Genomic DNA, 11,733 nt, shown 5'->3' with positions numbered 1-11,733 from the left:
ACAAAAGAAGGCTTATTCACAGCAGCAAAAGTGTTGTTTTTCTTTTCTGTAGTATTCAATAATGTGATGTTGCACTCTCCTTGGGCAAGTAATCCTGACAGACAATTCCGAATAAGGTAAATACTGACTTTATGGTAAGATGGTGCAACAAAGATGAGTTTTCCAGAAAACTGAAAGCTGAAGTAAAGATTTCAGAATGACTTGAAAAATGCATGTGCCTTCTGCTTTATTTCTCAACCAACTTAACAGATCATCCATTTCCTTCCTTTATTTCCTTCTTTCTTTTCCTAAAGCTGAAGTGCTCTTGGATGAAGTGAGTCTTTTGAACACACCAGATAATGAAGATAAGATGTCTTTAGAGAATATGGCATGATTTACAAACACTGAAGTCCGTAAGGCTGGGTTTATAATTCTCAAGCATACATCTTCTCCCCCTCCCCCCTTACAGTCCTCTTCCCTGCATCTTCCTTTCTTCTAGCACAGGAATTGAAGATAATTGTTGCTAAGAAAAAAAAAATCAACTTTGAAAAGCACTCTGAAATTCTCATACAACCATGGGGCAGAGTTAAAACTGTGATGGCTTCCTAAATGGCTGGAAACTGCTATGAAATGGCATCATCACCAGAGGGCTTCTATATTAAGAATCCCAAAGCCTATAACAAGTCATTAAAAATTGTGCATCAAAGATTTTTGTTTTGCTTTTAAACGTTCATTATAAAAATCTTGTTAATTGTTTTAATACCAAGTCTGTATAATGAATTATTTTAAATAGCTTGTAACAAAAGTTTGTTTGTTTTTAAATTCCCGAATGTTCCAACAGGCAGAAGAGCAACATAAAAACATTGCCACACTTGCCTTTTACTCTGATTTTAGCTGGACGATGCTGCTTGCTTGGAGTCTGCCAGTAGAAAATTTGCTGTGGACTTAAAGTATTTTGTTTATAAACACTTTGTGTTTTTCTAGGCACAGTAAGATGTTGTGCTGTATGGATTAAAAAAAAACCAAAAAACCCCAAAAGATGCAATTCAGTGCTTCTGTTATGAAGAGTAACATTTGCCTTCCAACTATGTAAAAGTCCATATTCATGGATGTGTGCTAAGACACAACTACTCACACATGCACTTACACACGTACCCCCACACATCCTCCCTTACTGTGCATATACAGCATTCTGTATGTGTATTAGATGGTGTGGTGTTTATTAGTTCTCAAGGTTGTTCATTGTGTTTTCACTGCTGGGTTGATTGCTTGATTTAGGCCACAGTTGTTCCTGAAGTTCCTTGACTACTTTTTCCAAGTGTTCTCGAGCTTCCCTCTCATGCATCAGGTCAGCTCGGAGCTGCTCCCTGTCAGCCTCTGCATGCTGAAGCTTAACCTGTAGGTCCTCAATCTAGAGAAAAGCATATTAAGAAACATAATAAACTACTGTAACATTTCAGTTTCAAATGATTGTCATTTGGTAGAATTACACACAGACTAGTAGCCTAACACAAAGTGAGATGAGTAATAAAATCTCATGCTTCCAGGCAAAAGATGATCAAAGCTGAAGTGGAAGAGGGAATTCCCTTTTACCTACTTTTTCAAGACACTACTGTAGTAGTACAGTACTGTACAGTACTGTATTGTACTACTACTAAGTAGTAAGGAACAACTTAGCTTTGAAATTAGTTAAGCCARGAGAAGTATTTAATATCAGAAAGGATAGTGAGCATTTTAATATAAAAACCAGAATACCTAAGGGTGCCTTAAATTGTTTACTGAAACTCCAGCCAATGTACATCTTATGCCCTTATTATTTCTTTAGGCAGACAGCAATTCAGCAAAGTAAACTGCGAGCTAAATTTGCAAAACAAGAGCAATTTCAGATATTTTACAATGGTTGTTAATGTGAGTGACCAAAACCATACGTAGTAGCTCTTTAAAAGCCTTGTCTGAGCTATATATCAATATCCAACAAAAGCAATTGTGGCGTCCTCTCACACAAGCACCTTTACATCTTTCATATTAAAGGACTCTGAGGTGTCGTGATGGCCACAGTAAAGCACTTAGTGGGAATGGATACAGAGGAGGCGCAGTCTAGGTGGCAGGGGACAAAAAGGAAAGGAAGTCTCCGAACCACCAGAAACTCTCCAAGTGAGAGTCAAAAATTAGCACTGTTTCAACTCATAAGTAAGTTGGACTTCTCAGAATAGGAATGGGACTGAAAAAGTCTTATTAGCTACTAACTGCACAGAAAAGAACATACATAAAGAAAAAGATGTACCAAACATCCTTAGAAGAGAAGCAGAGAAGCACTTACTGAGATCTTACACCCTTTTTTCCAACGTACTTTCAGTAAAATACGTAGCAGATGATAGTGAGCCTCCCCAAAGACCTCAGCAGTCAATCTTGCTCGCTCTCTCTCTCTCTTTTTTTTTTTTAAATAACGTAATGAAGGTAGAGAGAAGCCCCAGTAATCAAGAGTATAAATGAGGGAGGGGAGGGGTAAACTGCACCCGTTTATACTAAGCGAATTTTAAGCCACCAGCATATTAGACTAGCTGTTCCGTCTGCCCAATGCAATTGATAAATACTGTTCAACTATTTTCTCTCTTATGCGTATTTGACTGTGTCAGTATCATGGCTGGCTCTGATCAAGTTAACCTGTTATTAGAGGAAAGAAAAACTCTCATCTTTTGGGCTAAAATGAAGGATACCGTGCCACCCCAATCCATACTTGGATCTCAGTACCAAGATAAGGAAATGGGAGGCATAAACCACAGTGATATTCAGTAAGAATTTAGTATCTACGTCTTTAAGCTTACATATAGAAATTTACAACCCTGAATTTGCTGTTTAATTTCCTCTCATGCCTGCTTGATGCTATTTCTCTCAGACTAAATCTGTCTACAGAATTGTGGTTTCCTCAAAAAATAGAAGAATACAACATAAGTGAGAAACTTCCTGCATATATTTGCCAAATTAGAGCTAAGGTAAAAGGCTGTATAAAGCTTTGTTTTTAAACTTCTTACATGAGTTAGAAACTTAAGTCCTATTAACTGCTTATAAAATTCAGGCTTTGAAGTTACTTTGGATATGTTTCTAGGAAGCGCCAAGCAGAACTCCCAGAAGTAGCTGTTAAATAAAATAAAGCATTTATTCCAGAAACTGAAACATTAGTTGCCCTGTTATTTAGCCCAAGCACAGCACTAATACAGCTTTACTATTTGTGGGCCCTAACGCAGCAAGTGAGAGCATGGCACTGCACTCCAGTGCCATAAAAGCAAGCTCAGGTACATACAACAGGATGCAACAATGGATATTGCAAAAGTGCCATGTCTTCAGAAAATACGAACCTGCAGAAACTTAAGCTATCTGAATGCTTTTCGAGAGTTCAGGCTTTTGTATTAGGAAACCACCCACAAAAAAGAGKGAATGTAACAGGAGACTGAAAATCCACATTGTCAAAACTTTCATGCATGTCACAACACAAGGGAGGACACACCTTCAGATCTGCTAAACTCTAATCCAGTAAGTATGCAGTTTACTTTATCTGCACTTGCTGTTGCCTTGGTTTTTTGCTGAAGTGGAAGTCAACTGTTGGTAACGCCCAGTGCAGCAGCTCTCAATCTGGTTATGTTTAGTCTGGACACCTCTTATCAGTGAGACATCCTGTGATGCTAGAGAGGAAGCCCACATCATTTCCTGCTTCTGGTCTCCTGGTTAGACATGTCTCATAGTGGTACAAGCAGACCACTCCCCTTCCCGTTATTGAGAGCCTGGGGTTAGAAGAATTTCAGATTTCTGTTTTCTTTTTCTTTTCCTTTTTTATCACCTTCCTTAAAATAACCAGAGTATTTGCAGCTCATGCATTAGGAGTAATAACATGCAATCCAACTTCACACAGGAAGCATGTGTTTAATTGCATTCACAGAATATCACAGAAGTTGCTACAGACAAAAGATAGTCTAAAATAAGTCCCTTTAACATTAATTCTGGTATATTACAATATGCAAGTTAAGCCTCTTGCAAATGCATGATTATGTGCCATTTGCATGTAAGTGATACATATCTCTGGGCTGTGGAAGTTTAAATTTAGGTAGATGTGCCCCATCTTTCAGAAACCACTTGCTGTTAATTTCTGCTCATCTGTATCTTTTATTTATGCATTTCTCAACCAGGCTTTTAGTTTGGGAACCACTGGCAGAGGAAGTGGTCTGGCAGAGGAAGATTTAGGTGGGAGCTGATCAGAGCAGGGCTACAGGGGAGGCATATAAGGGAAGATGAGTTAGCCTTAAGGAGAGGGTCTGTTTGGGACCCCCTCCCCCCATACAGAAGGAGTAGTTTGAGGGGGTTAACGATGGATTTGGGACCATGCCCTTTTACAGGAAAGGCATTATTGGGCAACAGGGATTGTTTTATTGGAGGAAGGGGAAGGCGGGGCATGCAATGGATTCGTCTTCAGGACTGTTTCTCACGGAAATCCAGGAGGCTGCCGTTCTGCTCTCAGCTCAGCCTGTTATGCTGGGTCATTTCAGAGGGCTTGGAACAGTGGATGGCCTTGCATTCCACATGCCCTGCAACACCAAGACACAACAAGGCGACTTAAGGACGTGCAGCCTGAGCTTTTGGTTCACTTGGCTTCGGATGGTTTAAATAAATCTTTAAATCGCCTATTACAAGAGACTCTGATGTGGACAGGGTGGGAAGGTTTTTAACTTGAAAGCTTAAAGCATACACACTACTTGTAACAACATGTTCCTGCATTCCTAGAACTTTCACTGAGATCACACTGAAAGTATTTTCTTAAACCTGAGAGTTTGCTCTTCTTGTGCTTTACCACTGTAAACAACACTCCTTCCTGCAGCTTGCTTATTGGTGGGTCTTAGCTTCTTCTTTCATCTTAAATAGTTCCTGTAGGTATGGCTGATCTTTATCTTTTATCCTATTATAGAAAGTGACTCTGCCTAATATTAACAGTAGTGAAATGCATCCCAATGTATTGGCATGGCCAACAAAATGTAAGTAGAACTGAAATAATATCTAGCATTTGTTTTAGTTCTCTGTAATTAGAGATTTTCAACTGACAAATGTGCAAAGTTCTAGGCAAAATTGTGGGATTGACACAGGTGGTCCAAGTGCAGGAAAGGTCTTAACACCTTACATTAGGGCTAGAGTTGTAAATTGACATGACGGGCACAGGTATTATACAGATGGAGTTGGAGATGTATCAAATTAGAGAAAACTAGGCCAAATGGCATCAGAAGAAGAACAGATACTGGAACTAACCCTTAAAACTGCAGAAGCAATAAGCTTACTTGSCATTAGCTTTCAACATTCAAGTCTTACCTGGGCTGAGTATTTGGCCCGAAGCCTGCCTGCTTCACATCCCTTGTCACAAACCCGGATCTGCCTGGCTTGTTCCAGTTCCCTCTTTAGTCGTATCCGAGACTCATTGGCCTCCTTCATTTTCTTCTCATTCTCAGCTCTCAGGCGTTCAATCTCTTTCCTCAAGTTGCGCTTTGCCTCTGTTGCTTCTCTCAGTTTTTCCTTCTTAGCCACTCTTAGGAACTCTAGCTCCTAGAATACACAAGTAGTTAGACTTGTGAGAACTGAGGAGCAGGTACTAGATCAGTGCAAGGAACCTAATTGTACAGGAAGGGATCAGAACTAAATTCACACAATTTTATTAGTTCTGACTGGGAAGACATATCTAAACCTGGTTCAATACTTCGTACAAATTTTTCTCCTTCAGATAGGCACGAAATCTTAGGCCAAACTTACCTTGAATTCTTGGATAATAAAACACCTTGCCACAGCCACATTTTGCTTTGTCAAGTGGAATACCTGTGACCATCTGTGACCAAACAAGCATGATCTGGAGTTGGCAACAGCTACTTGCAATGCATCCTACAATAGCTCAAAGTTTCAAGTGATTCAGTCATAATGCCTGTACTTGTGGAGACACTGAACTGAAGCTGCACAGTGGTTATGATAATGTAGTTTGTGAATGACCTTTGTGAACAACAAAGCTGAACAAGAAAGTTTACTACTTACTGGAGAAATCAGTAAGCAGTTCCACTTTAACAAGTCAGAAAAAAACACTCAAACCCCATCTTTATGAAAAGTATGAAGGAGAAAATATCTATCTACTATCAAATCTTTCTAACTTTGAAGCAATTCTGCTATGCTATGGTAACTTGTATGTAGCCTTACCTTATGGCTTGGCAAGTAGCCAACGAACTGCTCTATCATAATAGCTGGAAAACTCCAGGCTAAAACTTTAAACTAAATCCAAACAGTGCTTTTCTCTGGGAACTGCCTCATTTGCTGCCCAGGTTCTTAACTGCTACCATGAAATCTTAAATCCAAGAGAAATCACTTAATTAAAGCGATAATGATAAGGAAACTAAAGGGACAGAGGAAGAAATTCAGAAGTTGTTAAAAAACTGTTAAAAGGTTGTTAAAGAGTTGTTAAAAGATGCTTGTGCAACACAAGCATTCTTCTGCTTTGAAAAAAACATGTCTCATTAAAGGTCTGTCTCCTAAATGGTTAAATTAGACAAGCTGAAGTTCAGTTTTCCAGAAGCAGCATTTCCTCCCTGTCAGAGACAAACCCTCACAGCAACATGTTTCTGTTAAGTAACACTGCAGTCAGGTCATGGGAAATTCACTCTCTAGACAATCTCAGTTCCCAGCCAGGCAGTTAGCTCAGCCTTGTCACTGGAGCTTGCACACATGTACTTTCTGTGTATGTGGAACTGGAAACCCACAGTTGCCCAAATGGAAAATGACAGCCAGATACCACATTGCCTCTCATTCTGACATGCTGCTTGACTTAATACCTCAGTGCTCAACTCTGTTTTGTCAACTACTTCATATAATTTATATTTTACTTTAAGTATACACTGTACATTTAGTCTATATACCTAAAAACTACCTTTAGATATATTTCTTATTCTTACGTTTAAATATATAAAGTTCACTAAAACACAAGAAAATGAAGCCCAAGGTCACAAAGAACAAGCAGTTCAGTTTAAAAGACAGCACTCAGTCTCCCTTCTCCAGGACCTGGACCTGCAGCTAGTACACAACAAGCCATGATCACATGTGAGATATGCAGCATAGAAATCGGGTTGCTATACTGTACCCCTTACAGGAATATAAGTAGGCAAACAAACAACCAAAAACATTATATGCCAGCACAAAGGGCTGTGTATACCTGATTTTGACAAATACTGAGGTTTTTTGGCTCCCAGGATAGATGAAAAAAGGCCCTTACTTTACAGTTGGCAACCCAGATCTATCTAATGGATTATGTTTCTAGCTTGGTTACAGTTCCCCTTAAAACAGTTACAGAGGACATGCAAATCTTCTGACTGCATGCTGTCTCCCATTTCTACATACTGATTTTGCCCTATCACATCACCTTTCTGTTCAGTCACTGTGATTTGCTAGTGGTCAGCACATATCCTCAGCTTTTTTGTCTGACCACGCTTTTCTGAAAGGAGTGCTGTATCAAGGATTCACAAAGATGAGGAGCTCTTCCACTGAATGGTAACAGGAAATGTTCAGCGAAGCACAGCTAATGGAAAGCTTAATAAAGACTGGTAGTTTTAGCTCTTCATCAGAGCTTCAGCAGTTATACTTTCCTCAACAAGGCAATTGTAGGATTTTTACAAATCTTTTAAACTACAGATGAAGTCTCCGTAAGGACAGAAATGTTTCCAGTTCAGTGAAAATAAAAAATAATAAGCTGTGCTGGACTACAAGATTGTTTCCAGTAATAAAAATATGCTTGGTTTTGGTTTAAAAAACCATGAATTAACACCCTAAAGCAAGAACTGGTAGCAATAGTTCCTGAATATTCTGAATTTACAAACAGTACTTCAATGAATACTTTTGCCATTTGGGAAAAATGAGGCGCTTTTTTTTTTTTTTTTTTTTTTTTTTTTTTTTTTTTTTTAATGTAAGACTAGCTAATGGTTTCTCCCTGGAAGAATATATGTAAACAGGGATACAAGAAAGCTGATTTTCAGAATTACCTGATGTAGACTGCGTTTGGCTTGCAAAGCCGCATTTAGTTTCTCTTCCTGCTTCACTCTCATTTTAACAACTTCATGGAGGAATTTTTCTTTGGCTTCTTTTGTATCTAGGCCACTGTCCAGGGCCTGCCTTAGGTGCTCCAGCTCAGCTTCCAACCCACTGCTGTGAGAGTCAGAATGTGTTGCAACCTCATATGAAGTGCTGACTGTGGCTGGGGCTTGCATCCCAGGTGAGCTCATGTCCTTTGCAGAGCTGGATGAAGTAAAGGATGGGGAGGACAGCGAGGATAAGGAGGAGGTGACTGAAAAACAGAAACATCAAAAATTAATAAAAAATATGTCTAAAACTATTATAATTCAAAATGTGCTGAGGCCCTTCTGTAAAGTGGAGATATTCAGTAATCAGTGAAAAAATAGCAGCAAAAAATACTCATGTTATACTTTGATACTTGAAATGTGATGAAAATGCAAGCCTGACCAATCTATAGGACCAACTTTGAATTTTCTTGAATTGTGACTTCAGGATTTGCATCACAAACATTGTCTTCTCCATGCGTATGAAGTAATTCTTTCAGGGAGACCTAGCTACCTCATCCTGGGTTTTTTGTGGTAAAATTTCTCCTTTTATAAGAACTACATGTACTGAGTAAGGACTAGACTTCGTGAAGTCAGCAGCAGAATTTTCTTAGTGACTTATTAATGAGGTGAATCAATGTCTTCATCTTTCACAGAAGGCTGCAAGATCTGAATACTGTTTAAGAATATACTGGCTCTTGATCTCTGCTTTATGTATTGAACTCTGTGGATGCAGTACTGAAACTACATGACCACATTCTTCGTTTGACATAAAGTTTCGCACTTCTATACATGTGCATTCTGGAATTTTTAAGAGCTATCTGTGCATATTCCAGGAAGGCTTTTTATAGAAGGCTCTTGATCAGGAAAAACATTACCATTTTTATGCAAACAACACAGAGTATGTCCCCCCTTGCACAGGCACTTATCTATTTTAATGAAAGACTTGAGGTTTGTGCATCCTTGTGGTGCAGGTGCTTCTTTTTGCAGATACACCGCTGTCCTCTCCCAGGAAAACTTCCCTGTAACTTACATTCTATTCCTGTTTTTCATTATTACTTAAGGCTATATTTTTACATCCTGATGGGATATTAGACTTCCAGAATTATGTTTAAACACAGTAGAAGTTGAACAACTAATTCCTGTGGATTACTGCAGAAAATCCAGTACAAATAAAACAAAATAAATGAAGATATAACTGTCACTTACATTCCTCCCTGGTTTCTACTTCAATTTCTGCTTCTGATTCCTTATCTTCTTCAGTGGCAGTAACAGTGGCCACTGCTTCTGGGATGGCTGAGTTCTCTGTAGCAAGTTTTCTTTTCCGTGGCTGGACAGTGCTGCTCATTGGCTCACTATTCCGTGATACTACCGTAGCACAGGGGGAGTTGCTTACAATTTTCTGTTGCGCAGGAGGTGCAAGAGCGACATTGGGGGCCACAGCACTCTCAAAGCTTTTGTAGGAATAAAAACTGTTTAAAAAAAGGAGACCAAAAAAAAAAAAAAAAAAAAAAAAAAAAAAAAAAAAAAAAAAAAAAAAGGAGAAAACAGTCATATAATTGCCTTTGAAATGTTTCCTAACCATGTATTACAAGAGACTTACGGGTATTTCAGTGCAGTTCCACTGATTTATACCAGCAAAGGATGTGACTATATATTTGTTAAATGTTTTGCATTCATCTAAATGTGCACAAGATTTACATAGATTGTAATCTCCATCCAGTTCAGGAGGTATTATATTTGAAGTACAACATATTCCAAGCACATCAGATCTCCCAGTGTTCAAAAATTATGATGCTCTTTCCCCTTGACCCTCATGCATTACTGACTTTCCTAAATAGAAATGTTTTACTTGTCTGTCCACAAACGCTTTGCAACCTTCATATTTCCTGAAGAAAAGCTGTGAGGGTGCAAACAGCATATTCTTGTGTATCATTAATTTCTTAACACAGCATGCACCTGAGTGCACGTATGTTAAACTACATTTATTAAAAAAAATATAGAAACTACACTGAAAGGACATTAATGTTGTAATAGCAAATACAAAGAATTTTTTAAAACCACAGTGAAGACTGCCTATGCAACTTTAATTCAACATCTGCAATATGATGTGATCTTCAGTCATATTAAAATTCCTACTAAACGTTTTGCCCTCCCCCCACTTTTTATTGAGACTTATACGTTGGCCAGATTTCTCACAAGGATAACAAAAGGATACTCTTACACCAATTTACCCCTTTTCTCCTCACCTAATTTCAAAATCTATTTAAAGGCATGAACGCACTGCTGGGATTTTTTTTTTAATCAATCCCCAACACTTCAAAGAAGCTTGTTCATAAGGGTAACAAAATGTATTCTCCATAACCCCACCTAAAAACACCTGGGCCATTTTAGTTGACATTTCCCCACCAACCACCACCACCTTTGGCAGAAATCTGGCACAAAGATTTTTCAGATTGAACAATTAGAGTCTCGCAGAGGAACATATGGTTGCCCTGACACTTTCCATTGTAAATGGAGCATCCCCACCTATTTATTAGATTGGGGCTGATTCTTGTGCCAGTTTAATTATGCTCCCATCCTAGAGCAGAATATAGCCTATAATGTCAGCTCTTTAATGGGTCCTACAGAGTGAGGAGCTTTTCACAAGCTCTCCTGCCCAGTGTGCTCTACCGTGACCTCCCAGGACCACTTGCCATTAGGAGGGTAGAGGTACTCTGTGCTTTCCATACAGTCTCTTGGCTTCCTATGGTACTGTCAATAGAAGAGACAGAATGCAGCTGTTGGCAATGTGATGACAGTCCACTGTTACAGAGCTGCTGCAGTTACCAGTTGGCAGCTGTCTGGAAATAGCTGTCTGGTCCCTGACCACCTGCCCTGACAGAATAGCACAATCCTCCTTTAAACATTGAAGCCCTAGAGGTTCTGTTGATGGTACCYCCAAATTATCAACAGTCTACAGAACCTCAGCCTTCATTTCAGATTTTTATGGCATTGCTTCAGCTAAGAAAATCTAATGAATGCACTAAATACTGATGCTGGTTTTGGTTTGTTTCTTTCCCTTCTCCTCATTAAAACACTGCAGTTGCAAATGCTTTTATTCTGATGCCAGTGAACTAAACTGAATGAATGAATAAGCCACCAGCAGCAGCACATGGGAACAATCACAAAGTGACTTGCTGTAGCACTTCTACAGCTGCTAAACCCAGTTCCCCTTCAGTTCGTGTCTCCTTACCTGTCTCGGATCAGTGCAGGAAGATGTGTTGAGAGCTCTTTCTCATTTGCTGATACAGCAGGAGACCACGGCCGGAAAGCTGAGAGACGCTGACGGGGATGGACACAGCCAATACTCTAGGAAGGAGAGGAGAGAAAAATAAATAAAAAATAAATAAATCCTGGACAGTCCTTTTGAAGTATGAATCACAACGGAGCACTAGTGATGCTTTTAAGTACATATTCTGTATCTCTAAAACTGATCCCCCACTAGCTAGGATCCACTTGCTTAGCAGATTCCACTGAAAGGGATGGATTGTACTAATGTAAAATCCTGCATGGTTGTTCCTTTGCCAAGGATTTATATGTAGTTTGCAGAGACTACATGAGGCTTCTTAGCCTTTCAGGATTCCTGTACCTC

The 11,733-nt window shown here is 39.2% G+C and overlaps 1 protein-coding gene and 1 long non-coding RNA gene across 3 annotated transcripts in view; one reads left to right on the top strand and one right to left on the bottom strand.

Moving 5' to 3' along the window:
* The first annotated feature begins 16 nt into the window (after positions 1-16).
* LOC146594634 (uncharacterized) lies at positions 17-745 on the top strand. Its single transcript, XR_014896131.1, has 2 exons — positions 17-116; positions 294-745. It is a non-coding gene; the product is annotated as an uncharacterized LOC146594634 (long non-coding RNA).
* Positions 746-782: 37 nt separating this feature from the next.
* SKI (SKI proto-oncogene) overlaps positions 783-11,733 on the bottom strand; it is a 115,651-nt gene continuing 104,700 nt past the window's right edge. Inside the window, exons 3-8 of one of the 2 annotated variants that reach the window (XR_014896130.1) lie at positions 11,335-11,450; positions 9,309-9,571; positions 8,025-8,326; positions 5,329-5,559; positions 4,458-4,556; positions 1,302-1,390 (exon numbers count right to left, since the gene is read on the bottom strand). Coding sequence is in view for 1 of the 2 variants with exons in the window: in XM_085307151.1 (XP_085163277.1) it covers positions 1,202-1,390; positions 5,329-5,559; positions 8,025-8,326; positions 9,309-9,571; positions 11,335-11,450 (1,101 nt within the window). In the remaining variant the exon portion in view is untranslated. Of the gene's footprint in view, positions 1,391-4,457; positions 4,557-5,328; positions 5,560-8,024; positions 8,327-9,308; positions 9,572-11,334; positions 11,451-11,733 lie in introns of both variants that reach the window. The other variant, XM_085307151.1, reaches the window with a different exon arrangement.

Source organism: Rhea americana, unplaced genomic scaffold (assembly GCF_003343005.1).
Source record: "Rhea americana isolate MKP2758 unplaced genomic scaffold, rheAme1 scaffold_254, whole genome shotgun sequence".
NCBI lineage: Eukaryota > Metazoa > Chordata > Aves > Rheiformes > Rheidae > Rhea > Rhea americana.
The sequence above is the reverse complement of the archived record's forward strand: the minus strand, read 5'-3'. Positions and strand labels throughout refer to the sequence as shown.